Source organism: Drosophila willistoni, chromosome 3R (genome assembly GCF_018902025.1).
Source record: "Drosophila willistoni isolate 14030-0811.24 chromosome 3R, UCI_dwil_1.1, whole genome shotgun sequence".
NCBI classification, from domain to species: domain Eukaryota; kingdom Metazoa; phylum Arthropoda; class Insecta; order Diptera; family Drosophilidae; genus Drosophila; species Drosophila willistoni.
This window is the reverse complement of record NC_061086.1, coordinates 23803127-23831039: the sequence shown is the minus strand read 5'-3', so window position 1 is coordinate 23831039 and position 27913 is coordinate 23803127. Positions and strand designations below refer to the sequence as shown.

Here is a 27913-nt window from a genome sequence, read left to right as displayed (position 1 = left end):
TCTCATTTTGGCCGCTGAATATGGCGGCCGCTTGGTTAGCTCCGGAATTAGCTCTGTGGTGTCTGCTGGCGCTGGTTGTGGTCCAGTTTGCCCAAAGCCAACAAGTTGCCAGCAACAGTAAACAGCAGTCACAACTTTGGCTGGGTATGTACCAGATCTGAAGCATCTAAACCGTATGGAATAGAATATTATGCCGATTCCTAGATTGCCCCTGTATTCATGTCAGTGAACGCAACTCAACGCAATGGGGAAAACTCAGTATAAATGCCAGCCAGACATTTGGTTCCAAAAACAACTGCCTGATGATCTTCATTGGTGGCCAGACCGATGAGTTGGTGGCCTTTCAGCTAATCGAACTGCAGTTGCGCCATGGGTGAGTTAGAAACACTTCCGGCCATTTAGATGGCCAACCATTTGATCAGAAATCCACCCAGATCCATCCAGTCGTGGTGAAGTGGTGCTAATCTAGGAGACAGCTGCATGACAGCCATCAAAATGTGCTCGATAAGCTATCGACGAGGAAATGCCGCCGAGTTGGCCGAATTGCCAAATGCGGAATGAGCAATCGTATGTGTAATTAAAATACCTTATGAAGGCCAATGTGGGCGGTCCGGGCGGTTGGGTGGAGCCGATTCCGTAGCCGGCACGCCTGGTTATTTATATTTTAGAAATTTATATTAAACAAAAAAAAAACCAAAAAAATCAACAAATTCAAATTGTGTCAATTTATGCGAAATTTGCATACAAAATGCACCATGCAACAAAATAAAAAAAAAAGCCCACACAAAAAAAAAACCATACCTAAATTTCGAATTCGATTTGTCAATAAAATTGGAGAGCACACCAAAAGCCAAATTCAGTGGAGCTTGGGGCAGAGCGCTGTGACGATCGACAAAAATATCCCGAAAATAAATAAATTCGTTCAAAAAAAAAAAAACGAGTGCAAAACGCGCTGGGAAATTGCACTTGTTTCTCTGGTTAAAGTTCTTAATAAATCCCGTGTGAAAATCCATTGTGAAATCCAATTCTTTCAAAATGTCGATGGATCCAACAGTTAACTTGGAAGATCTAGAGCGCGTGAGTGGATATCGTTTGAGTATAAAGCACCAATTGAAGAATAAATGTGTGGAAAATATTTCCAATATTTGGAAATGTATTTTATTCTTCAAGTGCAGTTGTTGTTGCTACTCCAAGAGCCAACTGAATCAGTCATTTCTTCAATCTGCAGCGTCGCCGTCGTCCCAGCTCTGTACGGAAAGTCTCACAGACTCCTCAACCTCCGCCACATTTGGCCGATTCCGAGGCCATGGCTGTCATCAATGAGATATTCAATCCCACACTGAAATTACCTGAGAGTAGTGGACACTATACGCTGCCAGAGGAGATGAGTGCCGATGATCAGGTGGCACCTCGTGATTTGGACATTGCCAAGCTGGCAGAGCTCAAAGAAGTAAGTGGTGGCCCGTGATTTCTCTACGGATTCTGACCCAAGCGCTGTTGCATTGCCAGGTGTTTTCGCTCTTCGACACGGACTGCGATGGTCTGATATCCAAGGATGACTTACGTTTCACTTATACGGCCTTGGGTAACGAGCCCAATGAACAGCTGCTGGAACAAATGATGCAAGAGGCCCATGAACCTCTGGACTATGAGGCATTTGTTCAATTGATGTGTCGACGTACCCAAGAATTAGATCCGGAGGCCGTTCTTCTTGAGGCATGGAGCAAATGGGATGACCATGGCACGGGCAAAATCGAAGAACGCAAGTGGGTGTTGCAGAACAAACCAAAAAAAAAAGCCGAAAATACTTACACCACATTTTGAACATTTCTAGAATCTACGAAGAATTGACCAACTATGGTGATAAAATGACCCTTAGCGAGGCCAAAGAGGCACTCAGTCATGCACCCATGGCCAAGCCAAAGTCACTGGAGGAGCCACCGATGATTGATTATTTCGCCTTTTGTCGTATGCTTGGAGGCATGCGTAAAAGAAAAGGCGAATAGTCAACGATAAATCGTGTTCCTGATATTAACAGAATTGACTAAAAGCTGCTAAAATATCTTTCATTTTGCTTATAAAAGTCGGAACAGTTTAAAAAACATTGTTACATAAGCAAATCTTAACGCTCTTCCATTTATCCATCCAATCAATTATCATTTATCCATCTAAAAGTCTTAAATTTACTAATCCCATTTTAATTTTGTCTATTGTAGATGCAACTCCTTAAGATAGGCTATCCTAATTACCACTTGCCGTAGCCCATACATATTTCTATGTTGCACAAATGAAAAACCGAAAAAAATTAACCTTAACGCCAACTTCTGTTCGACTTTTTATCAAAATAAATCGTGAAGAACCAAACAGCCGTGGACAAATGCATATTATTTGCTTAATGGGGGCCCCCATAGTTGGGTTTATTTATAATCCCACTGGGACCAACGAGCCAATCGCAAAAAAGAAAAAGTATCGGCCAATAAATTTTAGACATCATTACGCTATGGCCCAACATTTCTACCGTTCTTTTCATAAATACATACATATATATATATCTATGTTTCTCCCTCTCTTTCTTTCGATATGCAATATTGTGACAGGTGCTTGGACAGTGTGGAGGTCTTTCCGTATCTGCGCGAGCCCGTCATCGAGAATGCAACACAGGCGGCATACACTTGGTGTCAGCACAGCAATGCAAGGAATGACACACCCGTATATAGTTCCGGACGTTTACTGGGACTGCGCTTGAGATTCCAGCAGCCGCCAAATAAACTGGACAATTGGCACTTGAACTTAACTGCCAATTATAGATTTCTTAAGAAAGGTAAACAGGTGGCTTCAATTTAATGCCATTAATGACTAAGCGTTTTTCACTCATAGATAAGTTCAAGACGGAAGGACGCCTGTTGATGGGAAGCTATTGCGATTATTACTTCTTTGCCAGCACCATGGGTGAATCAGGTGGTAATCAGGGTTATTTTCACTCGCCACGATTTCCGGCTCATTATCCGGCGCATATAAAGTGTGCCTACAAGTTCATTGGACGACCAGATACACGTGTGGAGTTGCTCTTCGAAGAACTCCAGCTGCCGCCAGTGACCAGCGGTGGTTGCCAATTGGATGCTCTTACCATTTTCGATGCCGAATCCGCTCACATGAGCACCGTAATAGATGTCATATGTTCTTCTCGTCCCACACGTCGCATCTTCAGTAGCGGACCCGATTTGTTGTTGGAATTCAATGCAAGTTCAAATCGCACAGCCAAAGGATTTCGTTGCAAATACAAATTCGTGCCCAGTGAACAGGAGCAGCCGCAGCCAATTATGGTGGCAGCCAGTGTGGCAACAGCGGCTAAACAACCAGCCAAGGCCAATAGTCTGTTGTCGGATATGGAGTTGTCGAAGCCCGGTCGAGCAATTGGTAAGTTGGCGCCTCATAAATTAGCCTAAGGACATTCACCCGCCACCCACTCATTCCAATAAAGTCCAACTGTAAGCCACAACCCAATCGAATTATGGTAATCGTAAGCAGAGGGCAACAAAACTAGACTACTTCAATAGACGCCATCGACAGCTTCCGCCCGTCAGTCTAGCAGATGTTCATGCCAGGAAGCTAGACGCTCTCTTAGCAGCGGATGCCACCAATTGGCCTGAAATGACTTGCTTTTCAGTTGCCAGCGAACTCTCAACGCGTCCAAATGGCATACTTGCCCTTAATTTTACAACTTTCCTCTTTGGTCGTCCTAGTTCATTCCTGTTTGCTATTCACAACTCCACCAAAATGTGAGTTTTTATTACATTTTTGGTTACTCATTTATTTAATAAATCCGTTGATTGACCTAAAAATTAACTAAATATTTAAGCAGTGACCACATAATAAAGGCAAAGGCACTGCTAAGTATACACTGCAAAATTCGATGAAGTGTTAAAAATCTGAAAAGAAAAAACAAGTGAAAAATTAATACAAGTGGCTTAACTTATCCAAAGAAAGAGCAAAGTATGGAAATCCATTCAATTGAAAGAAAACTAAAAGATAATGGTTTGTCTAGTTAGTGTAACGGATTAAATATGATTTAATTCGGATTTCTCTGATCGTTTATTGAATGCAACTCACCTATTTAAAACCGCTTGACCACGTTTAATGGATTCTTCTCCTGGATCCTCTTTGCCCATATAAATGCGCATACCACGCAAAGCATTTAGGAAATAATTATCCCAATCCAAGTCCCGCATATTAAATTCAAAGAGCACCTTATCCCGAGGAGTCAGACTTTGCCACAATTTAACAGCATTATCGCTCTCGAAGCCCCAAGATTTGATGGTGAATGGTGATAGAATTACAATATTTTTGTGGACCTTATCATATAGCTTGAGCATGCGTGACTTCTGTCCCCGCAGACGCAATGCCATGTCAATGAGAAAGCCTGGAATAATGTGATAGAAAAAGGCCGCCAATCGAAATAGCAAACCCGAGGAGGTGAAGTGCAAGAAGGGGCACCACATCATCTGTGTCAAAGGATAATCGCGAACATGATCCTTTGCCTTATCCCTAAAGCCACCCCAAGTAATTAGATTCTGATCGCTAGGCACATGATTGTAGATAGGAGGATCTGCCGGACGTGTCGTCTCTTGTGCTGTTTTCCAGGCACAGACCAAGGCCATGTTGGCGCAATAGTCTACGGGCACGATGCCAGCCTGTGCCTGATAGTTAGCCCAGGAGACGCGAACAATTCCAAATGCTGCACCATACAGCAAGGCAATGGGTCCATTGAGATTATCAATCCAACCCGACATTGGTTCCTTGTAGCTAGCAATAACTGTAGAAGAAAGAAAGTCTATTAATCAAGCACCATGTGAAAATGGATCTTGCTGTACTTACTAACTCCAGGCCGATAGACACAGATGGGCATATCTCCTGCTTCCCTCTGTATCAATTGCTCGGCAAGAGCTTTGGTATACGTATAGGTGTTGGGAAATTTATCCAGCAATGTGGTCGTTATACCATCGACCATCTCTTCGCTCAAGTTGTCAGTTAGCTGCAATACCTGGTCAACTGTGCAGTTCAAATGCTCCGGATAATATCTCTCTTCAATGTGATTCACCACACAATTGGAGAAGGCAGTCGAGATATGCACAAAGACCTCCAATCGAGTCATTTCCTTGGCCAATTGCAACATCAGACCAGCGGCCCGTGTATTGATGGCCAGAGCCACATGTAGTGGCTCCATAAATCTCACAGTTGCCGCACTATGCAGAACCACTTGAACTTCCTCCACCAACAATCGGCGATCCTCCTCGTTAATACCCAGATCAGATGCCTGACAATCGCCAGCTATGGGCATTACTCGTTCCAGGGATTTGGGTTGAGCATCCAGCAGTGTAGTGAATACCTTATAAAGCATTGATTTTTATTATATTTTATGATATTAAAGAGCACGAATATCTTTCTCACTGGATCATTTTCCCAGGCAGCGAAACGTTCGTTGATATCCTGACCCTGTTTCGGCCGGATCATCACATAGATGCGCTTTGCCTCTGTGGAACGCAGCAATTTCTCAATGATCACTGAAACAATTGGCCATTGGCATTCAAAATAAATGAGCAGCCGGTTTAGATACATGTTTTTTGTTTTGTTGTTTTTTTTGGGGATGCATTAAATAACGAATGGTTTATATATTTATTATTCTTTAGGTTGCTTGGTGTCAGCATTAAAACCTGATCTAAAGTAAATTCTTAATTTGGCTTGTCAAGAGCTTTCTTATTACTCATAAAATATACAATTTGGAAGTTCAAATATTAAACAAAAATACAAATAACAACAAAACGAGAAACAATTAATCCAATCATTGGAAATGGAATTTGAATCTTTGGTCTCTACCTTTGCCCAAAAATCCACTACCGCCGGTGACAAAGACGATTTTATGTTTATAAAACTTTTGTATTTCCGATTCCGTTTCGGTATCCATATTGGTATTTTAGAACACACACACACACACACGCTCACAATAATCCGTTAACTAATTTACCGAAACGATCTTAGTCGCGTCTCTTACTTAAATGAGAAGTGTTTAGAATTGGTTGGCTTTATTTATACCCAAAATCAGCTGCAGCATCACAAAAACTGAATATATACATATGTATAAAAAACAATAAAAAAAAATAAAAACCGCACTCAGACTCTGACTAAAGCTGAGATTGAGACTGGAAGTGGGACTGGGACTGCTGCTCATACCCTCTCAGATTAGTTACTTACTTACTTTAATGCTTGCAAAATCCTACAAAACCCCAAAACGAAATGCAAGTTGTTAAAAAAGTATATATATATATTTTGTTAGGGCCCTGAGAGATTGGCTTAGTGCCTGACCCGCAGAACAATTTTCGTCATACTCGTTTACACATTGTTAAATGTAAATTTCCGCTTCATCAAAAATTTCCTCGTACGTCAAATTCAGCGCGTGTTCTTCTCAATACAAAAAAACTTCTTCTTGAAGTCAAGTATTTTTGTGCACTATGAACCTCTCACTGGAATAGCCAGTTGCCAAGTTGTGCCGATTATAATGGGCAATTTTGTTAATTGGAAAACGTTGTATTAGCCCAGAGAGATAAAGTGCATCTGGCGTCAAAAAATAAAAGAGAGCGAAATCCGGTAGTTTTCCAAGTTGCAAAAGTAAATAAATAAAACTTGAGAGCACAAGTATCCCTATGTCTGACTATCTGTCTGTCTGTCTTGCAAAAACAAAAGTGTTTTTTTATGGTTAATTTATGGCTTGCCATAATGAATGGCTTTTATAGCTCCCAAATTATATAGTAAATCATAGAAATCAGGGTGTAAATTACAGGCATTTATACTCCTCGACACAAATGTACATACATATATATTTGAATTTATTATAAACAAATTTTCTAGAAAAATACTATTCAATTTTTAAGTTTATTTTCTGCACAAACTGAAATAAATGTCAATTCAAATAAGGTTGACCAATGAAATCATTTCTTTCCAGTTATATATAAATTTTGTAATAAATTTTAGATATAATTAATATTCAAATTTGTTTTTAAATGACTTCAATTATATGGTGTGCAAACAGCCAGAGAATATTTATTGTAAGACAACAAATTGCAAACTGAACAAGTCGATGTAACAAGTGAAATCTGTAAGAAACAATATTTCATATACTTGTCGAGTATAGATTAGTTATTAGATTAGTTATTTTTAGTTACCGTTTAAGTGCCTTTAGACCCAATGCTATTGACTTTGCAGTTGGCGGCTCATTACACAGATATTGCCTCATGCCAAGAAGAGCACGATGAAAATAATCATTCCAATCGAGATGTTCCATATCAAAGTTGAATAATTGCTGATCCTTTGCCGTCATACATTTCCACAGTCGTTTCGTATTGTCCGTTTCAAAGGTCCAGGCTTTGGTGGCAAAGTATTCGAATAGAGTCATATTTTCGTGTAGCTTTCGATAGATTTTCATTAGACGCGGTTTTCGATTCTGCAGACGAAGACCCACATCCATTATATAGCCGGGTAGTGTGTGATAGAAGAAGGCCATTAAATTGAAGAGCCACGGAAATGTTGTGGTTTGCAACATTGGATACCAAATCATCTTAGTCAGTGGATAGTTGAAGCCATGCGAAAATGCCATATTGACAAAGTCTTTGAACAGTAACAAATTATTATCACTAGGCGTAAAGTTATAGACTGTCGGTGCCGAGTTGTTGGGATGAGTGATCGCTGTTTGCCAGGCACTGGCCAGAATCGCATTGACCGTGTGATCTACAGGGACTACGGCTGCCTGAGCTTTCAGATTGAGCACTGTGCAACGTACAACTCCATAAGAAATGCCATAGATTAGGGAAATGGGGCCATACAGATTGTCTATCCAACCCGATGCTGGCTCCTTATTCGCCGCAATGACTAAGGGCGGTAAGAAATTTAAATTAAGCAAGCACTATATAATAATTTTGACGCACCTACTCATGCCAGGACGAACAATGCACACTGGTAGATCAGAAGCCTCTCGAAGCACCACTTGCTCAGCTAGAGCCTTGGTATAAGTATATGTATTTGGGTATTTCCCCAACAACGTTGGTGCCAAATTATCCAAAAATTCATCACTCAACTGCTCGCTGAGTTTTAAAACTTCATCGACGGATGATGTCAAGTGCTCTGGATAGAATCTCTCCTCGATGTTTGATGATACACAATTCGAGTAGGCAGTGGAAACATAGACAAATGCCTCTAGCCTAGACATTTGTTTTGCCAACTGAACTACGACACGAGTTGCTCGAGTGTTGATGGCTAGAGCCACATGAAGTGGTTCATTAAAGCGAACAGTGGCAGCTCCATGAATGACTATATTCACTTTATCTACCAACAATTTACGATCTGTCTCACTCAGGCCCAAGTCCGGCAATTGGCAATCCCCAGATATGGCTATAACACGCTCCAAGGCATTGGGTTTCTCCTCTAGTAGTTGTTTGAATACCTTTCGTAAGTTTCATTATAAATGAATAGTTTTCTTTAAACTAACGTAAAAGGACTTACCGTATCCTTTTTCCATAAGCTGAGTCGTTCAGTTACATTTTGTCCTTTTTTCGATCTGATTAGGGTATATATGTGTTTCACCTCCGTTGTGCGTAATAATTTCTCAATGGATACTAACGATAATCACAATGATAATTCGTTGCATAGATTTTTTGAAAGTTAATACACACCTTTGCCTACAAATCCCGTGCCACCCGTTATAAGAATGTTCTTTTCTTTGTAAAATTCTTGAACTTCAGACGTCATGTTCAATATATATGTATGTATGTATATATCAATTCGTTTCACATTCAGACACGTTTCCTTCGACTGCCAAAAACTAACTGAGACATGCCTAAGTAAGTGCGTTTATTTATAAGCTGGGCTCCCAAGCATAAACAACCAAATTATGTACATCTACTCGTGAAAATTTAAAATTCAACATCAACATTAACCTACAGCTCACACACAGCTCATAGTCGGTTCGTATTATATATAGTTGATTGACCAGACCATGCAAAATACACTACCAACGATTATTTTTGTTCATTTGTTTTCTTCCTGCATTGAGGAGAACCACAAGCCCATCCACAAGGCAAGTGAATTATGATCAATCAATGTGCATAAGCAACAACAACAACAAACCAATTGAAAAAAAACATTGCAACAATCGAATAGCATAAAAAGCTGAACCTGTACATGGCCCTCCTATACATAGATTCAAAAACAAGATGCTTGGGTTTTTTTTTTTTGGGAATACTTTGAACTTTACATTGTTGCAATGTTGAATCTAAGATTGTATCGTCAGCTGTTGTCTAAGTTTTTCTTAAACAAATTAAAATGCTAATAACTACAAATATTGAAATTCATTCAGGTAAAAATCTGATGAGTTCATAAAATTTCTGTACAATTTTCCTTCCTATTTGAGATGAATACACTCACCTACACAAGTTCAACTACATTTCAGCTGCAATTAACTAATTAATATGCAAATTTTTACGATCGATCCAGTCTATAAATATGTATATTCATTTAACTATTTAGAAAATGAATTTGGAATTTAAAAAAAAAATACTTGATTCACGTGCCTAAAAGCTCATTTTTTTGCTTTTGTTCTGAGGGTTATTGCAGTTCATTCTGAACACAAGCACATTGAATACAGTAAATGAATACTTAATGAATTATTCCAGACAAATTTGTCCTATGTTAATTTGTAAAATAAGAAAAAAAGGAACTCAATTATAATTATCATAATAATATTGCACTGCTTATAATGCTCTTAGTTTAAAATAATATTTGATAAATTTGATCGATTTAATTTCGTGGTATCAATTTAAGCCAAAATCCATCTTTAGGGACCAGTTGGAAGCCCGATGAAGACAATTCCAAGGGAATTGAGGATTTCTTTGCTGGGGCAATGCGATAATCTCTTAAGATGTAATATATCATAGCTTTAGCTTCCAAGAGAGCAAAACGGGAACCTAAAAATAAAAAAGTTAACCAATTCATTAATGTTCTTGTTGGTGAAAAGGATGCTGGTGTTTTTTACCGACCTATACAATTGCGTTGTCCTAGACCAAAAGGATAATATGTAAATGGCTGTATTTTATCTTTATTTTCCTCACTGAAACGTTCGGGATCGAATTTCTTGGGGTTCTCAAAGTATTTGGGATCGCGATGAAAACCGCAGGTGGGCAGCCAAATTATGTCGCCCTTTTTAATCTCAACTTTCTGGCCATCCACATCATATGTAATATCCTTGTTGCATTCTCGGTCTACTGCAATGGCCGCTGGCCACTTTCTTAGTGACTCGGAAACCACCTGATCCAAATACTTCATGCCCACCAAGGCCTCATAAGTCAATTCACCATCACCTAAATCCGCGGTGACTTGTCGCACCTCCTCGTACAGCTTCTCCTGCACATCCTCATTCTCCATTATCTCGTGAGCAGTGAAACACATCAGCACGGCGGATGTCTCAAAGCCAGCAAAGAAGAAGACAAAGCACTGGGCCACAATATCACGATCACTCCATTCGCGTACTGGTGCGGTTTTGGTCTTGTCCGTCTGGAGCAGGCCGCGAGCCTCCATTAGCATGTTGATCATATCTGGACGTATGATGTTATGCTCTTGGCGATACTTCATGGCATCCAATACCAAGCGCACAAAGTATTGTGTGCTTTTCTTATCGAAGAGATCAATTTTTAGATACTTGTTCAACCATTTCAGACTGAAGAATATCAAGAATTTCAAATTTTGCGCAAACGTGAATGTAGTTAACTTCTTGCCCGCCATATAGAATGTATTTTCGCGCTCAGTAAATGAATTTACTTGCAAACCAAAGGCAGTTGAAGCAATCACATCGTTGGTGAAGCGTGTACAATAGTCCTTCATATCCAGCTCCAAGCCACCATCAACGGCGTCCCGCTTCAAGCAACCACCGGCTTCTTTAGCCACTTGATTCATCAGCTGAAACATTTGACGCATCTTACTGCCTGTAAAGGCGGGGCTGAGGGTGCTGCGCATATCCTTCCAACGTGCATCACGCATGGAGAACAGCGAACTACCAAACAGATTGTTCATGTCATGCGGATCATCTTCTCCGGTGCTAAACACATCTCGATGATTAATGAAATGATCGAAATCCTTAATAGTGACATTCTTGATGAGCTCCGGATCGCGCAACATTAACAGTGGCTGTCGCTGCTCAAAGATACCATAGACCCTGAAATTAAAAAAATATACATATGTAGTATATGTACTTTATGATGATGAAGCGTCATTGACTGATTAGAAAGTTCCCCTGCCGCGGCAATCAGTTTTGATAATGCCCGAAAATCTGTTGTGTGTGTTGGCAAACCTCTTATCAATTGTATGCTAGATTACTAAATTACTACTAAATTCGAATTTATTCTACTTGCTTATATCCATTAATATTTTTTGATATAAATACTGAATTTTTATCACAAACAGTCGCAGTTATCAAAAACGAATAGGTATTAATTAATTTTAGATTATTCTATAAAAATATATGTTTTTAAGTTTATGATTATTTTAAAGAGAAATGAATCTGTGTGAGCCCTTGTTAAGTCCTTGAAATGGAGCAAACATTAAGGACTTTTTGTAAACCTAAACTGACCAAAGTAAACAAACATTTGTGAAATACATTTTTGTTATGATATTTCTTTATCATTTTCAGTACTACAAAGAGATAAGATTTACAATTTGCAATGTTACTGGGCAAATAACAAATTACCGTGCATTGATAAGATTTTAAGGTATCTAAATAGTCTCAAATGTTAAGACACTAAAAAAATCCTAATAATTCCATGGGTCAACGCTTGTTATCGAACAGTTCAAACTTTTGTTTTTCTATTAAAATTAATTTTCGTGAGATTTGTATCTATTCATAGATTCATCTCTATTAAGGCTAGATAGTTTACACATGATTAAACCTTTTGAATTTATATATGTATATGTATAAAATGATAAAACAATATGGTAATAAGACTCCAGCCACATATGATATGACCTTGATTTTACGACACATTCTGAGCAAAGTACACAATTCGCACACATAGCTGACGAGATGAATTAATTATTTATAACTATTTTGTACGTATGTCTGTATGTTTCTGACATCACTCACTTGTTGTTACCGCCTTTATGATATAGATCAACAATTACATCAAACATCGATTGTTTACGGAAGAACATTTTAGCCATGTTTCCGAAATATGGCACAGGCTTGGCAAATGGCAATCCGCGTTCCTTAAAGAAACCATACTTGGATACAGACCAACGATAAGCCAAGGCCAAGGCCACAATAAACAAGGCAATAAATTCGAGCAGCATCGCTGTGTGTGACTGACGATCAGAGCGTCCAGAAATTGACTAACGACGACACAAACAACTGGATGCCTATTTGTTGGGGCGTATCAGAGCTTTTTAGGTATGAGCTTTCCATTGTCTTAATTAATCATAATGCAATATGCTTTTGATAAATTGAAATAAATATATATCGCACAGAAATATAAACATGTACAAGTACATAGAATAGCAATAATAACAGTAGAGGGTATAAATATTTTAAAGATAAGACCGACATGGTTACGATTTTAACAGTACGGCGTAAAGTGGATAAGGCTGAAGGGTCTGGGTCTCTATGGATCTGTCCAACCAGCTAACGGTTAAATGGCGACATCTGCGGCGGTAAAGGGGCCTACAAAATATAAATTAGTTAAGTGCGTATCAAAAAACAAAGCAATTTTGATATTAACCTACCTCAGGTGCGCCAAATTTACACTGGTATTTGTATTATAGAATGCCAGAGCAGCCTTTTGTGTATTCGTTGTTAGAGAACCACCATGTTGAACGAATTCCTGCATTTGCTTAGACTTGGTGGCATCCTTTGTAAAGTGCGCCACCAATCCTGAAAATAGCTTGCTCTTTACTTGTTTTGGCGTGTTTTCATCTACTTCCATAGCTGTATGTGTTTCACTTTTAACTTGAGTTTTGAGTTCAGTTTTGACTTCTGTTTTAAGCTCAGATTTCACATTATTTTGAATTTTATCTGGCTTAAAGTAGTATTGTAGTCCTTTTTGTGAAGGTTTATTTACTTCACGTTTTATCATTTTACTACTACATTGAGAGTCTTCATCCTCTTTACTGATGGATTTCTTAGATTTCTTAGCACTGTTTTCCAATGATTTTCTCTTCTCTGGCGTCTTCTCCTGTGCCAGTTTTTTCTCCAATCCATCCTTATCGTTATCACAATTGGCCAACAATAGATCGACATTAACATTCTTCTTTGAAGCTTCATACAAATTTAAAAGATGAGGCAAATCGTTTGCTTCCTTTGAAGTTTTATCGCTACGCAATCGCGTGATCCTTGGAAATCGTATGGAAACGCCTGCCGCAGTGTGAGCTTCGGATTTTGTAAATTCTGCACCAGTTATCTCCCACACTGGCATTTTTTGTGGATCTACGGCCAGCACATCGGGCACGAGTGATTTCTTGCACAGCAGCCAATTGGGCGTCTTGTTGGCATCAGCACGCGTGGTTAGCTTCATCAGATTCTCATGTATTTCATCGTTTGTGCTATCATCCAGACCCGAGTGCACTTTGGTGACTGTTTTCCACAAACGATCTTTTGGATCATAACAGCCCATTAGGAAAATGCTCAGCACACCGCCTTTTTTGCCAGATCCATACCAGGCACCAAGCACAACCAAATCTGCTGTGTCAGCCATTTTACCATCAAAAAGATAATCCTTTTTGACCTTTAACCAGTTCCGTTTGCCAGGCTGATAAGTCCCATTAGGATTTTTTAACACCACACCTTCTAGATTGGCCTGCAATACCTTCGCTGTCATCATGGCCAGTTCGCTCTTAGTCTTCAGGAACTGCGATTCTGATAGCTGTACATAGGATTTGATGGGTTCAATGTTTTGTTCGAGTATTTCTCGACGCTTGCGGAATTCGCTAGATATTAAAGATAATAATTAGACATTTCTATTTGGATAATCAATGTGAATATAGCTTACAGCTGCATCAAATCCTCGCCATCATAGAGTATGCAATCGAAGACAAATAGGCAAACCGAGGCATTGGCATACTCATGCTTCTTGTGAGCACCCAAAGTGCCAAAAGGTAGTAAAGCACCCGTCTCAGTATCGACTAGTATAATTTCCGAATCCAGAATCATATCACCAGCACCAGGAAACGCACGTGGAATATACTCTGTCAGTCGCTTGATTTTGTGATCCATCACCGGCTTCAAATTTCGGCTGAAGAACTTGAACTCTTTACCCTTTTTGTGAATCTGTACGCGCTCTCCGTCGTATTTGACCTCTCCGAACAGACCAGCAGGGTTCTTTTTAAAGGCCTCCTCCACCGACTTGCAAGCATTGGCCAGCATTGGTGATATGGGGGTCATTACCTGAATTGCACTTGTAGTTGTTTTTAATTTCTTGGCTGGACTTTTAGCCTGAGTTTTGACGGCTTTGCCAGCGAATTGTTGCACAATGGCAGTAAGGTCACGAGAGGATTGATAGGCAGGATATGCTAGGGGACCGAAAGCATCAAGAATATGCCGTGCACGAGCATTTATGCGCAGATCCTGCTTAATAAGGCGGATGAAAGTGCGTAGATCCAATTCAGTGGCTTTCTTGCACAGCTCTTTTAGCAATTCAGTCTGGTCATCCTCCTTGGTCTTCTGTTCTAATTGTCTAAGCAGTTCGTCCACTTCCTGTAGGTAGAGTTTACTCTGCGTTTGTGGTTTCAGTTTGGCAGAGGCAGCAAAATGCTTCCGAAGCGTCTCGGAAACATCACCATCTATTCGGAAAACAAGAAATTTATAGAACCACAAATTACATATGTACTAAGAATCGAACATACCCTGCTCTAGGTCTAATTGCATCTGATTCTGATCACTGTTTAAGATCCGAGAAAACAATTTTATTAAAGCTTTATTCTGCAGATTGTACACACGCTGAGTGGCCCCGGGAATGAGGAATTGCACCCACAGCAAAAAATCACCCTCAAACACCGTGCCTTTTGATCCCTTCTTAAAGAATCCCTCCAGCCTCTCCACCTTTCGCAGGTAACTTGACTCCGAAGCTATTTCATCACAGATTCGCCGAAAAGTATCCAGTTTGTTGTCCTCATTCTGCAACGGTGTCGCCATACCCTTGCTGGCTGTACTGCGAGTTGACAATCTTACTTTTAAGCTCCAACAAATTCTTAGTCTAAACATGCATAAATATATGCAATAAATACAAAATAATTATGCTTCTCTTTTTTCAGATTGCAAACAAACGTATGACTCGCGCGTAAACAAATCTGGCACCTTTGAATCGAATCAGCTGTTAGGGTCGCTCAAGAAAAATTCAAAGCCTGGCGTTGCCGGAGTCATTCAATGCCGTTACGAATTTGAAGCGCATGGCTCAGAGCGGGTACAAATTCGTTTTCACGACTTTAATGTTCCCACAGAGAATGAAAATTCAACTGGATGCCTGGCTAATCATGCTCTCCATGTGTTGACGGAAACACGTGGCAAGTTTGAGACGCAGGAGCTGGTATGCGGAGCCTTTCTGCCAAAACCATTAATGTCGAATGGGCCTAAAATGCAGTTGCAATTTGTGGGTAGGCTCCCACCGACTATGACCAACAAGGTTCAATACTACGGCTTTCGGGCAGAGTATAGATTTTTAACAAGTAAGTTGATAAATTGTATCAGTATCAGTCATCAAATTATGACAATATGCTACGAACTAACATGTGAAAATAATTATGATTTTTTATTTGATCCAATACTAGACTTTGGTATCATGTCGGGTGTTCAGCAAGGTGATGAATGCACTTTTATTTACAACAGTAGCGAGCGCATCAGTGGCCTGTTTCACTCGCCCAATTTTCCGGGCTATTATTTGGAGAATGTGGTCTGCAATTATTATTTCTATGGTGCAAGCGATGAACGGATTGTGGTACATTTTACATACTTTGATGTCGAAGGAATTGATAAGTAGGTTCGAATACTTTAATAAATATAGTAATGTTAACTCTATATTTTTTCCTTGCTAGTTGTGATCACCAGACAGCCAGCGATTATGTCGAGTTTTCAAATTTTATGAGTACTGATCGCAAATATCAAAAGTATTGTGGAAAATTACCGGACTTTGATGTGCGATCTGATGGCTTTTTCTTTCGCGTTACATTACATTCCAATGATCGATTTGTGGGCATAGGTTTTCGTGCTATTTACACTTTTGAAACCAAAACACAAGAGAAGATTTTGGGCGACAATGCTTCAATGGAAAGTTATGTGTCTGCTGCACCGTCTCTAAATATTGTTTTGCTATATTACTTAATCATTTTAATTGCAATTATAGAATATGACATGTAAAAAAATAAATAATTTACTAAGATATAAACATTTTAGAATACAATAAAAAAAAGGTAAAATAAACAATATATATTTTGCTTTGGCAAATTCGAAAAGTAACAGTAACTGGAACAGTGTTGTTATAAACACCTTATCAAATCATTGGAAGCCCTTTTCACGTTTTAATAAGCCTAGAGAAGAAAAAATGATTTAAAAGCAATTAAAAAATGATTTAAAAGTGCAAGTGTAAAAACCTTTCTTCTATGCCCCAATGAGAAACGAATGCTTTAAGCTTTGATAAAATAATGTGACAACGATTTATTGCGATGCTTTAATATGGCTGCTGGGTTATTTTATACAAACTTTAAAATATGTTCGCTGGGCTATGTGGCCGTTTTTTTCAGTGTTGTTTTTATTTTCAAAGTAGGCGGTTGTGCTTTCGCGGTCGCCACTAGTCGGTTATTTTCGTGTTGGGATATTAGGGTGGCTTTTGGTAGCTTATCCAGCCCATTGCTGTAACACACATATAGTATTATCACCTAGGTAGCAATAAGTGTCAAACGAGAAGCAAATTACAAATAAAGGCATAAATTAATAATTGCCTTACCAGGAAGTTAACGCATTAAAAGCAATTCACGAAGAAGCATACAAAAAGCAGCAGGCAAAATGTTCTCACGGCCCAGGTAAGTAGCGTTTCCGAAGAAACGCCGAGCCAGCAACAATCGGTAATAAGGGGTTGGGATTGTATAAAAGGGATATGAATTTCATCATTGTCAGCATGTAAGCATTATGCAACGAATTCTGCATGACAGACATACAGAAATACATACGGACATGGTCTGGGCCAGCTGTTTGCCCAGTGACCTAGTCGCAAATTCGGAGACTCCTCGGGGCCAGACGAGAGGCCGCCAAAAGGCGTCGTCATCGCAAATGCCCCCTGCTCCCATCTACCAAAGCTTTCGATTTCATGCGCAAAGGGAAAAAGGAAGAGATTCGCACATGGCCTGGCATTGACCTAGCCACGGCATCTGGCTGCTATAGAGCTATTTATTGACTGTTTTTTCTTCTTCCAATTTCACTTTTAATCATTGCATAAGAACGGGGAGACGACGGATATGCTTCTCTTGACAGCTCAAATGCGCTTTTTGTCGATGCCAAAAATTTTGTGTGTATGTATCTTACATACTTTTAGTTTGTTAGCAAAACAAAACAGCTGAAAAATCAATAGAAACACCAGGGGCAGAGAATTTTTGTTTTTCGCGCTTGGATAAAAGGCGACACCTTCACGTTCATGGACATGGACAGAGATCTACATATAGAACATATGTATGGATAGGATAGACAAGTCATTTGGCAAAAGAATCTAATTTTAATTGTATATACCATCAAAAAAATGTATGTATTTGCAAGACTGTGGGATATACATATTGTGCTTTTGTAAGCATTTTTTTCTTTGCCAAGTTCATCAAAAAAAAAAGTTTCAAATTGCTCGCAGCTTCCACATCATGGACGTAGAGAGCATTTGTTAGCTAAAGAAACGGGGGCCTGCTAAACCATTAATAATTCCAAATACATTATATATTATTTAAAGTAATTACGTTTACGATAAATACGAAAACTATGCGGAAGTGAACTAAAACTTATGATGGAACATTTATTTCCCCATTAGCTTATCAGGACGGGCGAAATTCTTAAATAACAATGTTCTTAGATATAATTTATGAGCCTTGAATAATCAGTTAATGTTGTTAATTTCTTACTACGGCCTTGACTTCCCTTCCCACGATAGTTTTATCTCTTTCTCGCCCTAACCGTTAGCCAAAATGTAAAAAAAAACAACACAACACAATTCCTAATACCATTTCGCTTAGGTCTTCTGCGTAAGAGTACATTGACTTTTGGAAATTCTGTTCACGCAGAAAGCTCATGAGTTGCCTTCGTGGGGTCTCTGTTTTTTGGGGCCTGGTCAGTGGCAGTGAGTGGCGGTTACTTTTAACCGCCTTCATTTTACGAGTGTAGATTTTCTAGATATGCCAAATAATTTAGCACTCGCACGGCCCATGTGAGTGTACATATGTATGTACATACATGCATGCATACGTCAACAAGTAGTAACCAGAAATGACGGATGACAATTCCCCTCCCTCCCTCCCACTCACACTATCTGGTCTCTGATAATTATCAATTAGAAGTGTTTGCGCGCGCCTCACTAGTTACAAGAGGGATCAGTTCGAATCGATCAAATCAAATCAAGCCCCATGGCCCACGTCATGCGGCATGCTAATGGATATTGCCATCAACGTCACCATAATATAATCCCGCCCATCTAACATACATATGTATAAGCATGATTTCATCAATGTTACCGCAAAGCAGCAGAAATTAGTCACACGCTTTCCTCTGCTCTGGAAATTAGCACCAAGTAAAATAGTTTGTATATTAAGTATACGACTCGTTGCTATCCATCTCGGTTATTGTTTATTCTATACCCTTTTTAGAGGTTGGGGTAGTTAAACGGGAACATAAAAGTTGTTTAGCATTTAAAAATTGCAAAATGAATAGCTCGAGTTAAGTTTTGCACATTTATCTAAACAATTTGAATTATTTATATATTTTATGTGGCATTTCTAGGGTATTTTATCAGCTGGCCAAACATTTTAGTTATTTATTTTATTTTTTATCTAATGGCATAGAGGAGGGGGCTGGGGGAGAGTGTTGTAAACAATGCGGCTTAGTTCTCTGGCAGTGAGTGATAAACAAAAAGCAGCTGACTCTGACCTTGGTCTTGGTTTTTTTGCCATTTGTCTATTATACTTACGTTTATCAACACTGTCAACACATTTGGAATTGACCACCTACCTATGTACCTATCTGATAGCAATTGTTTAATTCACTTTATCAATTTGTTTTCCCTGTGTTTGATGCAGCATATGCGGAAATCTCAGCAAATTGTGCCGCAACGGCACGGCGACAGCGACTGCAACTGCAACGCCGGCAGCAGCCAACTCGGCTCTGGCCCTCTGCACGGCACGAGGCTATCATGAAGTGGTGGGCGATATCATCTGCCCCTCTCAAGTTCGTGGCATCGATCACATACGCGATCCTCGATTAAATAAGGTAAGATTGAGGAGTTTCTTTAACAATTTAAGTTTATAGAATTTTTGAAAATGTAAGTTTTGATAGTGAAAAAAAATTTATTTATTATAAGTGCAAAAACGATTGTCACGTTTATTTGTTGCCTAGGAAAAAAAATCATCTACGACTCGATAAAATATTCCCATTGATGACTATTTAGCATCTACAGGCAAGCCTCCATTTTATGTGTAGAATATTGTGCGAAAAGTCGCCCTAGATTAATAATCTTACTAGCAATAAACAGTGTCGGATTTAGCCATCGAAGGGCCTATAGCGATTTATGCTTTACTTAAGACTTACTTTAAGACTAAACATTCTAAGAGAAATAACAGCTATGAAATGAAATATTTGGTATCAATTTACTTTGAAAAGAAAAGCAGCAAAAGAAAAAGTGAAATATGCAATGTAAATGGTGGGAGAAACTAAAAAAAAAAATTTTTAACACACTTTTAGCAGTTATTTTTAACCGAGAAAGAGAAGTTGCTTAATTTTAAAAAACTTTTAAATGACATTAAAGCATTAAAAAAAGAAGATAAAGTTCGAACCGTTTTTCTCAAAAATCGGGTAAAATGTTAGTTATCAAAGTGTTAATGCAAATAAACAAAATACTTTCCACTTGGGAAATTAAAATATCAATTTTAGAAATTGGTAAAAAATTGACAGAACAACAGATTTCTAAAGTTATAGGTTTTTAGAGTAAAGCGAAAGTAAAGTTTTTGGAGTTCTTCTGAATACTCTTTAACCACAAAAACAAGAAATGACACCTTTTTATTTTGAGACTTCTTACATTTCTTTAGAGGAATGCAGGGCCCCTAAAAGTGTGGGTTTCTGTCCTCGGCTATTCCGTCACTAACAATAAGTCTATAGATAGGATTCGCAGAAATTTAATATAAATTGGTTTATTTCGACAACGCACTAATTGTTTAATGCAAGGAATTATTAGTATTTATTTGTGATGGAATTTTAATTGATAAGGATTGTGTTTTATCTTTTGCAGGGCTTGGCCTTTACACTAGAAGAACGTCAGGTATTGGGCATTCATGGCTTGCAACCGGCACGTTTTAAGACTCAGGAAGAGCAGCTGCAGCTCTGCAAGATTGCTGTCAATCGGTATACGGAACCATTGAACAAGTATCTGTATCTCAGTGATCTGCACGATCGTAATGAGCGTCTTTTCTTCCGCTTTCTATCGGAGAACATTGAGGATTTAATGCCCATTGTTTACACTCCCACCGTGGGATTGGCTTGCCAGCGTTTCGGCTTGATTTATAGGCGTCCGCATGGTTTGTTTGTCACGTTCAATGATAGAGGACACATTTTTGATGTGATGAAGAACTGGCCCGAGCCAAATGTCCGAGCCATTTGTGTGACAGACGGCGAGCGTATTCTGGGTCTTGGCGATCTGGGGGCCTGTGGCATGGGCATTCCTGTTGGTAAACTGGCTTTGTACACTGCCCTGGCTGGCATTAAGCCGCATCAGTGCCTGCCCATTGTGGTGGATGTTGGCACCAATAATATTGATCTCCTGGAAGATCCTCTATATGTGGGTCTGCGTCAAAAGCGTGTCGTGGGACGGGAATATGATGATTTTATTGATGAGTTCATGGAGGCAGTGGTCAAACGCTACGGCCAGAACACACTGATCCAGTTCGAGGACTTTGGCAATCATAATGCATTTAGATTCCTGGATAAATACCGCAACACCTATTGCACCTTCAACGATGATATACAGGGAACAGCCGCTGTGGCTGTGGCTGGTTTGTATGCGTCCAAACGCATCACCGGAAAGTCCTTTAAGGATTACACCTTCTTGTTTGCCGGAGCCGGCGAGGCCGCCATCGGCATTGCCGATTTAGTTGTCAAGGCCATGGTGGCGGAAGGCGTTTCAATTGAAGAGGCCTACAGCAAGATCTACATGGTGGATATTGATGGTCTTTTGACTACAACTCGCAAAGTTGGTAGTTTAGATGGCCACAAGGTTAACTATGCCAAGAACCACGAACCCATGGCCGATTTGGAGGAAATTGTGACCGCTATCAAACCCAATGTAAGTATTCCATGGAAATCTTCGTGATATATAAAGCTAATACTTATCTTTTGGCATCTTAGGTGCTTATTGGTGCTTCGGCTTGTGCTGGACTGTTCACACCCAAGATTCTGCGCACCATGGCGGATAACAACGATAGGCCAGTGGTGTTTGCTCTCTCGAATCCAACCAGCAAAGCAGAGTGTACTGCCGAAGAGGCATACCAAAATACAGATGTAAGTAGATTGGGTGAGATTATTACATGTTAAGAGTTTTATTTGAATTTAATTTCTTCCTGTCATAGGCTCGCGTGATCTTCTCGTCTGGATCACCTTTCCCACCAGTGAAAATGGGCGATAAGACCTACTATCCGGGTCAGGGCAACAATGCCTACATCTTCCCCGGAGTGGGTCTGGGTGTTATCTGCACTGGAACTCACCATATTCCCGATGAAATGTTCCTAATTGCCGCCCAAGAGCTGGCCAATTTCGTTGAGCCCAGCGATATTGAGCGCGGTTCGTTGTACCCTCCTCTGCAAAGCATCCGTGATGTGTCCATGAACATAGCCATTGGTGTAACAAAGTGTGCCTATGACAATGGTGAGATAAGCTCTTTTGTTTTTTAACTTTCGAGTTGATTCTGACTTGTGATGTTGCATTGTAGGTCTGGCGTCTACTTATCCAGAACCCCAGGACAAACGCAAGTGGCTGGAGGATCAATTGTACAATTTCAATTATGAGACATCGATGCCTGTGACCTGGACCTGGCCACGAATGCCCTACATTAAGACTCGTGAATTAGTCCCCACCAAACTTTATGGAAAAAAAAGTGAATAACATGCAATTTTTTTCTCTACATTTTATTTTTACAGGAGATGAGAGCCCGCTAATTGCCGCCATCAAATAAGCAAGCGTTCAAGTTCACGTTGATGGCACCCACTCTGTCTTGCATCCTAACCCACTTATCGTACTTGTACACCATCAGCACCAAAACTCTATCCAGCCACTAACCAAGCCTCTAGAACATAGACAACTTTCAACTGCTTCGATTGATTATATTCGTTCGCCGTCATGTTGCCCCGAGCATCGAGCTACCATTGTGATTAACAATATCGTGACTCGTAGAAAACGTTACAGAAAAAAAAAAACACAGAGGCAACGCAATGATCATTATATGTATTTTCCAACTATGTTTCTAATTTTACGCACTTGTTGAATCTATGTTTATAATGTTTTAATTTGTATAAATTATAATGTTTATGGTTTTGTGATCGATCGAATGTGATGACAACATTTGATGATGACGTTAACATGTCGACATGACGCCCAGACATCGACGAGACTATAAAAAAACCCAACGACGCAGTATTCTAATAATGTATCTATCTATCCCATTAATAACTATTTGCTTTGTGCTATGTTTAATTTGCTGTTCCTAACCACAATTGGCTTTGCAGTTATTCTGTTTCCTTTCTCTTACTACTACATACTACTACTATTCTTAGTTATTTTTATCTTTTGCTTCAAACTAACTAATTCTGAAGGCGGCGATCTAGACGAGGCTAAGAAACAAACAAAAAATCCAAATATTAACATGAAATCCAAACAATTGATATATATATATATTTTTTTGCTATGTTTCTTTCGTTGCCATCTATAGAAAATCAAGAAGAAGAAATTATATAGTTTCTTCAAATATCCCCCCTGCAACCCCACAAAAACAAAAAAAAAAACAATCGACCATCTAGCACAATTGGCTAATGACAGCAACTACTGAAACGGTGAGAGAAAATCCAAAACCCCAAACCAGAAACAAAACTAACTTACAAATGCAGCTGCTAACCTTTAAATTTTGTTTTTTAACTATCTAAGTAATGAGTTTTAGTTTAATACGAGTATGTAACTTGTAGACGTATATAGTTTCTATATACAATACAATTGTTTTATAGGGATACACAAAATGATCAAGATGATGTTTGTTGTTAAACTATGTCTGATATTTATTAATGCAATTAAATAGCTTTGTTATAATTTATGGTTAAACAAAAGTCAACTTTAATTAATCGATCCAACCAAACCAATTACCAGATGATGATTATGATGATGATGATGATGATAATGATGATGATAATGATAAAGTGCGGTTAACAATAAAATGAAATGAACAAGTTAAATAAAATGATTTCATTTGTTCTTAAGTTCAGGGTATTTCAGATTCGATGCGTCTTATCTAAGATGAGTTCAATGAAAGCTTTAGAATCCAACAAAGAGCAACTTGTTATTGCTAAAGCTTTATTCTCAGTTCTCTGAGAGATATCGGGCAAACCAAGAATCAAAGCTGAAAGTACAAATGTTTTATGTTTTCGATCAAATGGAATTGTCGGAAAAACACGTTAACCAGCAAATTTTGGGGGAAAATCCCGAAAACTCAACAAGTGATTATACATCATCTCTCTGCTGCTCTCTTTCCTTCTCCCTGTCTCTCCCTCTCTTTCTCTCTCTGTTTTCGATGGCATTGAGTGTTTCATAAAACTTGTGAGCTCAGGTCTAGTTTCTCCCAGTTGAGTTTGGAGCATCATTCGGGACAGAACACTGAATCTAGATCAGGTTTTTTTGTATTCAAAATGATAAGCAGCAATTGCCTCCTCATCGCCTTAGCTGTTCCCCTTCTGTTTGCCATAGAATCGGCTCGAGCGGGTAAGATAGATTTCCAGCTAATCGTTTGCATATTCATTATTTTAATTATATTTTTTTAATTATATTGCTCTCCCTCCCTCCTAAGCCTATGCCGATGCCTGCACTACTCCCAATGGCCATGGGGGTCAGTGTTTGCCTTATACCTCATGCAAGGATGTGGAAGAGCGTCTTGTGAGTGCTCAAAAATCTGGAATATCTGTAGCACCTGACTATGCTAACTATTTGCAAAAGGCTTCTTGTGGAGAAGTTAATGGCATTGTAAGCTCTCATCGTATCGGGATAGGACGGCGGTAAAAAACTAGTTTTCTAATCGACATTTTTTCTCCTGCTGCAGCGACATTTTTGCTGTGCTGAATCCCAAATCCAGCATAATTCCAAGGTGATGTCTCTGTTTATGGATAAAGATTTCAAATGCGGTTCCTATCTCGACACCCGTGTGGCCAACGGCTATGAGGTGAAACTCTCGTCACGTCCTTGGATGGCTTTGTTGCGTTATCATCAATTTGGAGAGCCGCGTTTCCTCTGCGGTGGTGCTCTGATCTCAGAACGTGAGTGCCAATCAGACTTATTTGGTTATTGGAATTAATTATTTCTCTTCCTTTGGTTTAATTATAAAGGCTACATCCTCACAGCTGCCCATTGTGTACATGGACTTCAAGAAGATTTGTAAGCCATAAAACTTCTAATGCCTCAACATACAATATAATTAAGACTTTCCACGTAGATATCAGATTCGATTGGGCGAACACAAAATCTCAACTTCGGAGGATTGCCGGAAGCAAGGACGCAAAACTAAATGCGCTCCGCCAGTCCAGGATATTGGCATTGAGAAGTATCTACTTCACGAGGAATATGACCCACGACTTGTCTCAAACGACATTGCCCTCTTGCGTCTGAATGTTAGCGCTCGTTTTGATAGTAAGCTGAGAGATTCCACTCCCCCAAAAGGGTTGTCATCTAATGCCGATGCCTTCTTTCACAGAGCACATCAAACCCATTTGTTTGCCCATTACGGATGAACTGAAGCAAGAAGCTGAGAAGCAAAAGACATATTTTGTAACCGGTTGGGGCACCACCGAGAATGGCTCTGCCTCGGATGTTCTGCTGCAGGCAAATGTGCCAATTCAGCCACGTTCAGCCTGCTCTCAGGCCTATAGACGTGCAGTGCCTCTTAGTCAGTTATGTGTGGGTGGAGGCGATTTACAAGATTCCTGCAAGGGGGACTCTGGCGGACCATTGCAGGCCCCAGTTCCCTATTTGGGCGAATATGCCCTACGAATGGTCGAGTTTGGCATTGTTAGCCAGGGTGTGGTATCGTGTGGACAAATTAGTTTGCCCGGACTATATACAAATGTGGCCGAATATGTCCAATGGATAACCGACACCATGGCAATCAATGGACTCTAAACTGTGCATGCCATTTGTGCAATCAAATTTATTTGTATCTCCTTATTAACGTTTAAGCCACAAAATATACACATATATTCATACATACATAAGTATATATACGATATTTGTAAATGCATTTAGAATGAGACTTCTCACTTCATCACTAACTGTCTGTCTTCCCGCGTTTGGGATGAGTAATCGACAAGTTACTTTAGTCTCTGCTTAATTATAAGCAATTAATATCGAAAACAATTATTAAGCAATATATTGAAATTATAAATTTTAATACAATATTGCGCAATACATTGTATTAGTAATGCTAAAGTAAGATGCTTCTCTTAAAAATAAAAAGTTGCTGCTGTTTTTTACTCACTAAAATTTAAAACATAATTAAACATAAGGTATGTAAAGGTAGATTGACATGGACAATACCATCTTCACTTGTTCAATAAGTAACAAAGATTGGGACTTTTTGTTTCCTCTAAATACTTTCATATTTAGCCTACAGATGAAGCCATGTCCTGATTGGAATTTGTTCTATAATATCTAAATATACATTAAAAAATACTCATCAAATTGGATTTATTTAAATCAGAGAGTGTCATATGATTATAGCTATGATTAAAATTAAAATCAAACAAGTTTTATTTGCTGCGATTTGATTAATAAGTAAAGTAAACAAAAGCCTATAACTACTATATAGAGTAAAAAGGTTATCAATAAGTTCTATTCGTGATCGACAATGGAAATTAGCTCATGATAATCAGCTAAGCCGCCTCGGAAACTAAACGGTTTAACGGGATTTCTGTTAGCGCTAAGCCACATCAGATATCCTGAGGAAGGAAAATCTGTTCTTCAAAGACTTTTTGAAACAGTCACTAGACTCTGATTCGGCATTATTTGATTTGGGGCTAATTGAAGCAAGGCAATTTCATTTTTATTTTGGTTGCCTCGGCTAAGATTATAATTCATTGCACAGTGGGCCAACTGAGCAATCTAGCGGGATATAAGTCAAATTTAACTTATTTAAAATGCATTAATTTTGTTTTCTCCCTCATTTGGCAACACTTGGCAAAGCTTGAAAAAGCTTTCGTGAGAGCATTTAGATGCACTACTGATCAGCTGCGAGCTTTTGGCACGTGGCAGGAGAAAATTTCACTTCATTTTGTGGTGTTTTTGAATCCATTCAATTAATAAATATGTATATTAAGGTTTATTGTGTCAATATCTATTTAATCATTTATATAAGGTATGTAATACATAATATTGTATGTGTGTGACCTGTCTTTTTACGTGTAAATAAGATATTGAAGTAAATGAAAATAGTGATTTGAAATGTAGTTTTGAGGTTATACCAACTTGTATATAACAAGCGGTATTCAAACGGATTCAGCCCATTTTTGATATTTATGTATAGTGCATATCCTTGTGGTACAAACATTTTCAAAATGGATTAGATTCGATGAATGCAACATACATATGTATGTCCTACAAGCTGTTAATTAAAAAATGGCAAGTTCGCAAGGAAGACAAGTTGGAGGTTGAAAATAGAAAGTCAGAAATTCAGCAGCAGCACTACCTATTGGCATGATGTCTGAAGAAGCCTTTGAAGCCAGAAATAAAGATTTTCGGAATATTCGACAACACCATACACGTAAATATAATAGAAGAAATACTATGGAAGATGTTATGAACGGTTTATTTGTTTCATCTGATCCCCTTATAACATCTTTGTCAGAAACATCAAGAATTTTAAGAAGCCGTTATTGGCTTGCTCATTAATTGTAATGCATTTAATGATTCCGATTCATCAGATTCTGATTAATTTGTTTTCTCATTCTTTATAAAAATTAAAATTTTAACAAGTAAAATATGTATTTCATTTAACTGTATGTAAGCTATAAAATATCGTGGATCTATAAAGCTGAAATTTGGAGGACGCGTTATGATATAGCTTAATATCTTAAGTTAAAAGTTTCATTTAAATACCGTTTCTTTTAAGAGAGTTATTAATTAAATTCTGCTAGCAGCGCTGTTTGTCCCACTGTGCAATGGTAAGAGTATAAATTGACTGATATATTTTGCAGTTTTTGTTAGTTTTTTATCATATAACTTAAGCTTATGATTTCAACAAGACAAAAGATTAGCCATTAATAAGCTTCTCATCGATGACTAAAGTGTAAATAATATTTATTTAATATGCTACAATCTAATTATAGGGTTGTCAGTCTTAACTTTATGGCTTTTTAATTC

General features: G+C 38.8%; 8 protein-coding genes across 10 annotated transcripts; 4 read left to right on the top strand and 4 right to left on the bottom strand.

The window, feature by feature from the left end:
- The first annotated feature begins 20 nt into the window (after positions 1-20).
- Positions 21-16435, top strand: LOC6647372 (suppressor of lurcher protein 1). Its single transcript, XM_002070084.2, has 7 exons — positions 21-144; positions 205-373; positions 2598-2821; positions 2878-3417; positions 15337-15747; positions 15850-16054; positions 16114-16435. Exons 1-7 carry the CDS (start codon positions 21-23, stop codon positions 16433-16435), a joined length of 1995 nt encoding a protein of 664 aa, XP_002070120.2.
- On the top strand, positions 883-2366 carry LOC6647373 (calmodulin-A). The gene is made up of 4 exons (XM_002070085.4): positions 883-1077; positions 1229-1450; positions 1510-1766; positions 1835-2366. Exons 1-4 carry the CDS (start codon positions 1036-1038, stop codon positions 2004-2006), a joined length of 693 nt encoding a protein of 230 aa, XP_002070121.1. The 5' UTR covers positions 883-1035; the 3' UTR covers positions 2007-2366.
- Positions 3806-6025, bottom strand: LOC6647375 (fatty acyl-CoA reductase wat). The gene is made up of 5 exons (XM_002070087.4): positions 5875-6025; positions 5449-5561; positions 4876-5386; positions 4111-4813; positions 3806-3929 (listed from the first exon to the last, which is right to left on the bottom strand). Exons 1-5 carry the CDS (start codon positions 5960-5962, stop codon positions 3836-3838), a joined length of 1509 nt encoding a protein of 502 aa, XP_002070123.2. The 5' UTR covers positions 5963-6025; the 3' UTR covers positions 3806-3835.
- Positions 6934-9612, bottom strand: LOC6647376 (fatty acyl-CoA reductase wat). The gene is made up of 5 exons (XM_002070088.3): positions 8721-9612; positions 8551-8663; positions 7981-8491; positions 7218-7920; positions 6934-7148 (listed from the first exon to the last, which is right to left on the bottom strand). The coding sequence occupies exons 1-5, from the start codon at positions 8794-8796 to the stop codon at positions 7052-7054; spliced, it is 1500 nt and encodes a 499-aa protein (XP_002070124.2). The 5' UTR covers positions 8797-9612; the 3' UTR covers positions 6934-7051.
- LOC6647377 (probable cytochrome P450 9f2) lies at positions 9765-12409 on the bottom strand. The gene is made up of 3 exons (XM_002070089.4): positions 12179-12409; positions 10083-11254; positions 9765-10010 (listed from the first exon to the last, which is right to left on the bottom strand). Exons 1-3 carry the CDS (start codon positions 12382-12384, stop codon positions 9844-9846), a joined length of 1545 nt encoding a protein of 514 aa, XP_002070125.1. The 5' UTR covers positions 12385-12409; the 3' UTR covers positions 9765-9843.
- Positions 12525-15344, bottom strand: LOC6647378 (DNA ligase 3). The gene is made up of 4 exons (XM_002070090.4): positions 14929-15344; positions 14076-14865; positions 12814-14013; positions 12525-12751 (listed from the first exon to the last, which is right to left on the bottom strand). Exons 1-4 carry the CDS (start codon positions 15284-15286, stop codon positions 12640-12642), a joined length of 2460 nt encoding a protein of 819 aa, XP_002070126.2. The 5' UTR covers positions 15287-15344; the 3' UTR covers positions 12525-12639.
- Positions 16436-16825: 390 nt separating the features above from the next.
- Positions 16826-23617, top strand: LOC6647171 (NADP-dependent malic enzyme). Of its 3 annotated transcripts, none has more exons than XM_002070091.4 (7): positions 16826-17097; positions 19342-19531; positions 20547-21596; positions 21659-21811; positions 21880-22174; positions 22239-22367; positions 22447-23617. In XM_002070091.4, exons 1-7 carry the CDS (start codon positions 17081-17083, stop codon positions 22479-22481), a joined length of 1869 nt encoding a protein of 622 aa, XP_002070127.1. In that variant the 5' UTR covers positions 16826-17080; the 3' UTR covers positions 22482-23617. The 3 variants fall into 3 exon arrangements, with proteins under 3 accessions (XP_002070127.1, XP_015032876.2, XP_046869556.1); XM_015177390.3 differs by having other exon boundaries at positions 22239-22403; positions 23235-23617; XM_047013600.1 differs by lacking the exon at positions 22447-23617 and having other exon boundaries at positions 22239-22411.
- Positions 23618-24144: 527 nt separating this feature from the next.
- Positions 24145-26038, top strand: LOC6647172 (serine protease grass). Its single transcript, XM_002070092.4, has 6 exons — positions 24145-24271; positions 24357-24529; positions 24606-24819; positions 24889-24937; positions 24996-25189; positions 25254-26038. The coding sequence occupies exons 1-6, from the start codon at positions 24199-24201 to the stop codon at positions 25676-25678; spliced, it is 1128 nt and encodes a 375-aa protein (XP_002070128.1). The 5' UTR covers positions 24145-24198; the 3' UTR covers positions 25679-26038.
- Positions 26039-27913: the final 1875 nt, after the last annotated feature.

Excerpts from the sequence above, each read along its gene's own strand:
- LOC6647378 (XM_002070090.4), bottom strand. The coding sequence starts at position 15,286 with ATGTTTAGACTAAGAATTTGTTGGAGCTTAAAAGTAAGATTGTCAACT. Across the intron at positions 14,014-14,075 it reads GGCGAGGATTTGATGCAGCT|CGAATTCCGCAAGCGTCGAG; the intron begins GTAAGCTATATT and ends TTTAATATCTAG. Across the intron at positions 12,752-12,813 it reads GTAAATTTGGCGCACCTGAG|GCCCCTTTACCGCCGCAGAT; the intron begins GTAGGTTAATAT and ends TATATTTTGTAG.
- LOC6647375 (XM_002070087.4), bottom strand. The coding sequence starts at position 5,962 with ATGGATACCGAAACGGAATCGGAAATACAAAAGTTTTATAAACATAAA. Across the intron at positions 5,562-5,874 it reads TAGTGGATTTTTGGGCAAAG|TGATCATTGAGAAATTGCTG; the intron begins GTAGAGACCAAA and ends CAATTGTTTCAG. Across the intron at positions 3,930-4,110 it reads GGTCAAGCGGTTTTAAATAG|ATTTTTAACACTTCATCGAA; the intron begins GTGAGTTGCATT and ends TTTTCTTTTCAG.
- LOC6647376 (XM_002070088.3), bottom strand. The coding sequence starts at position 8,796 with ATGACGTCTGAAGTTCAAGAATTTTACAAAGAAAAGAACATTCTTATA. Across the intron at positions 8,492-8,550 it reads GCTTATGGAAAAAGGATACG|GTATTCAAACAACTACTAGA; the intron begins GTAAGTCCTTTT and ends AACTTACGAAAG. Across the intron at positions 7,149-7,217 it reads GGTCTAAAGGCACTTAAACG|ATTTCACTTGTTACATCGAC; the intron begins GTAACTAAAAAT and ends TGTTTCTTACAG.
- LOC6647377 (XM_002070089.4), bottom strand. The coding sequence starts at position 12,384 with ATGCTGCTCGAATTTATTGCCTTGTTTATTGTGGCCTTGGCCTTGGCT. Across the intron at positions 11,255-12,178 it reads CATAAAGGCGGTAACAACAA|GGTCTATGGTATCTTTGAGC; the intron begins GTGAGTGATGTC and ends TTTTAATTTCAG. Across the intron at positions 10,011-10,082 it reads AGGACAACGCAATTGTATAG|GTTCCCGTTTTGCTCTCTTG; the intron begins GTCGGTAAAAAA and ends TTTTATTTTTAG.
- LOC6647373 (XM_002070085.4), top strand. The coding sequence starts at position 1,036 with ATGTCGATGGATCCAACAGTTAACTTGGAAGATCTAGAGCGC. Across the intron at positions 1,078-1,228 it reads ACTTGGAAGATCTAGAGCGC|CGTCGCCGTCGTCCCAGCTC; the intron begins GTGAGTGGATAT and ends TTCAATCTGCAG. Across the intron at positions 1,767-1,834 it reads GGCAAAATCGAAGAACGCAA|AATCTACGAAGAATTGACCA; the intron begins GTGGGTGTTGCA and ends GAACATTTCTAG.
- LOC6647372 (XM_002070084.2), top strand. The coding sequence starts at position 21 with ATGGCGGCCGCTTGGTTAGCTCCGGAATTAGCTCTGTGGTGTCTGCTG. Across the intron at positions 2,822-2,877 it reads TTATAGATTTCTTAAGAAAG|ATAAGTTCAAGACGGAAGGA; the intron begins GTAAACAGGTGG and ends TTTCACTCATAG. Across the intron at positions 3,418-15,336 it reads GAAGCCCGGTCGAGCAATTG|ATTGCAAACAAACGTATGAC; the intron begins GTAAGTTGGCGC and ends CTCTTTTTTCAG.
- LOC6647171 (XM_015177390.3), top strand. Across the intron at positions 19,532-20,546 it reads GCGATCCTCGATTAAATAAG|GGCTTGGCCTTTACACTAGA; the intron begins GTAAGATTGAGG and ends TATCTTTTGCAG. Across the intron at positions 21,812-21,879 it reads AGGCATACCAAAATACAGAT|GCTCGCGTGATCTTCTCGTC; the intron begins GTAAGTAGATTG and ends TTCCTGTCATAG.
- LOC6647172 (XM_002070092.4), top strand. The coding sequence starts at position 24,199 with ATGATAAGCAGCAATTGCCTCCTCATCGCCTTAGCTGTTCCCCTTCTG. Across the intron at positions 24,272-24,356 it reads CATAGAATCGGCTCGAGCGG|CCTATGCCGATGCCTGCACT; the intron begins GTAAGATAGATT and ends CTCCCTCCTAAG. Across the intron at positions 25,190-25,253 it reads TGTTAGCGCTCGTTTTGATA|AGCACATCAAACCCATTTGT; the intron begins GTAAGCTGAGAG and ends CTTCTTTCACAG.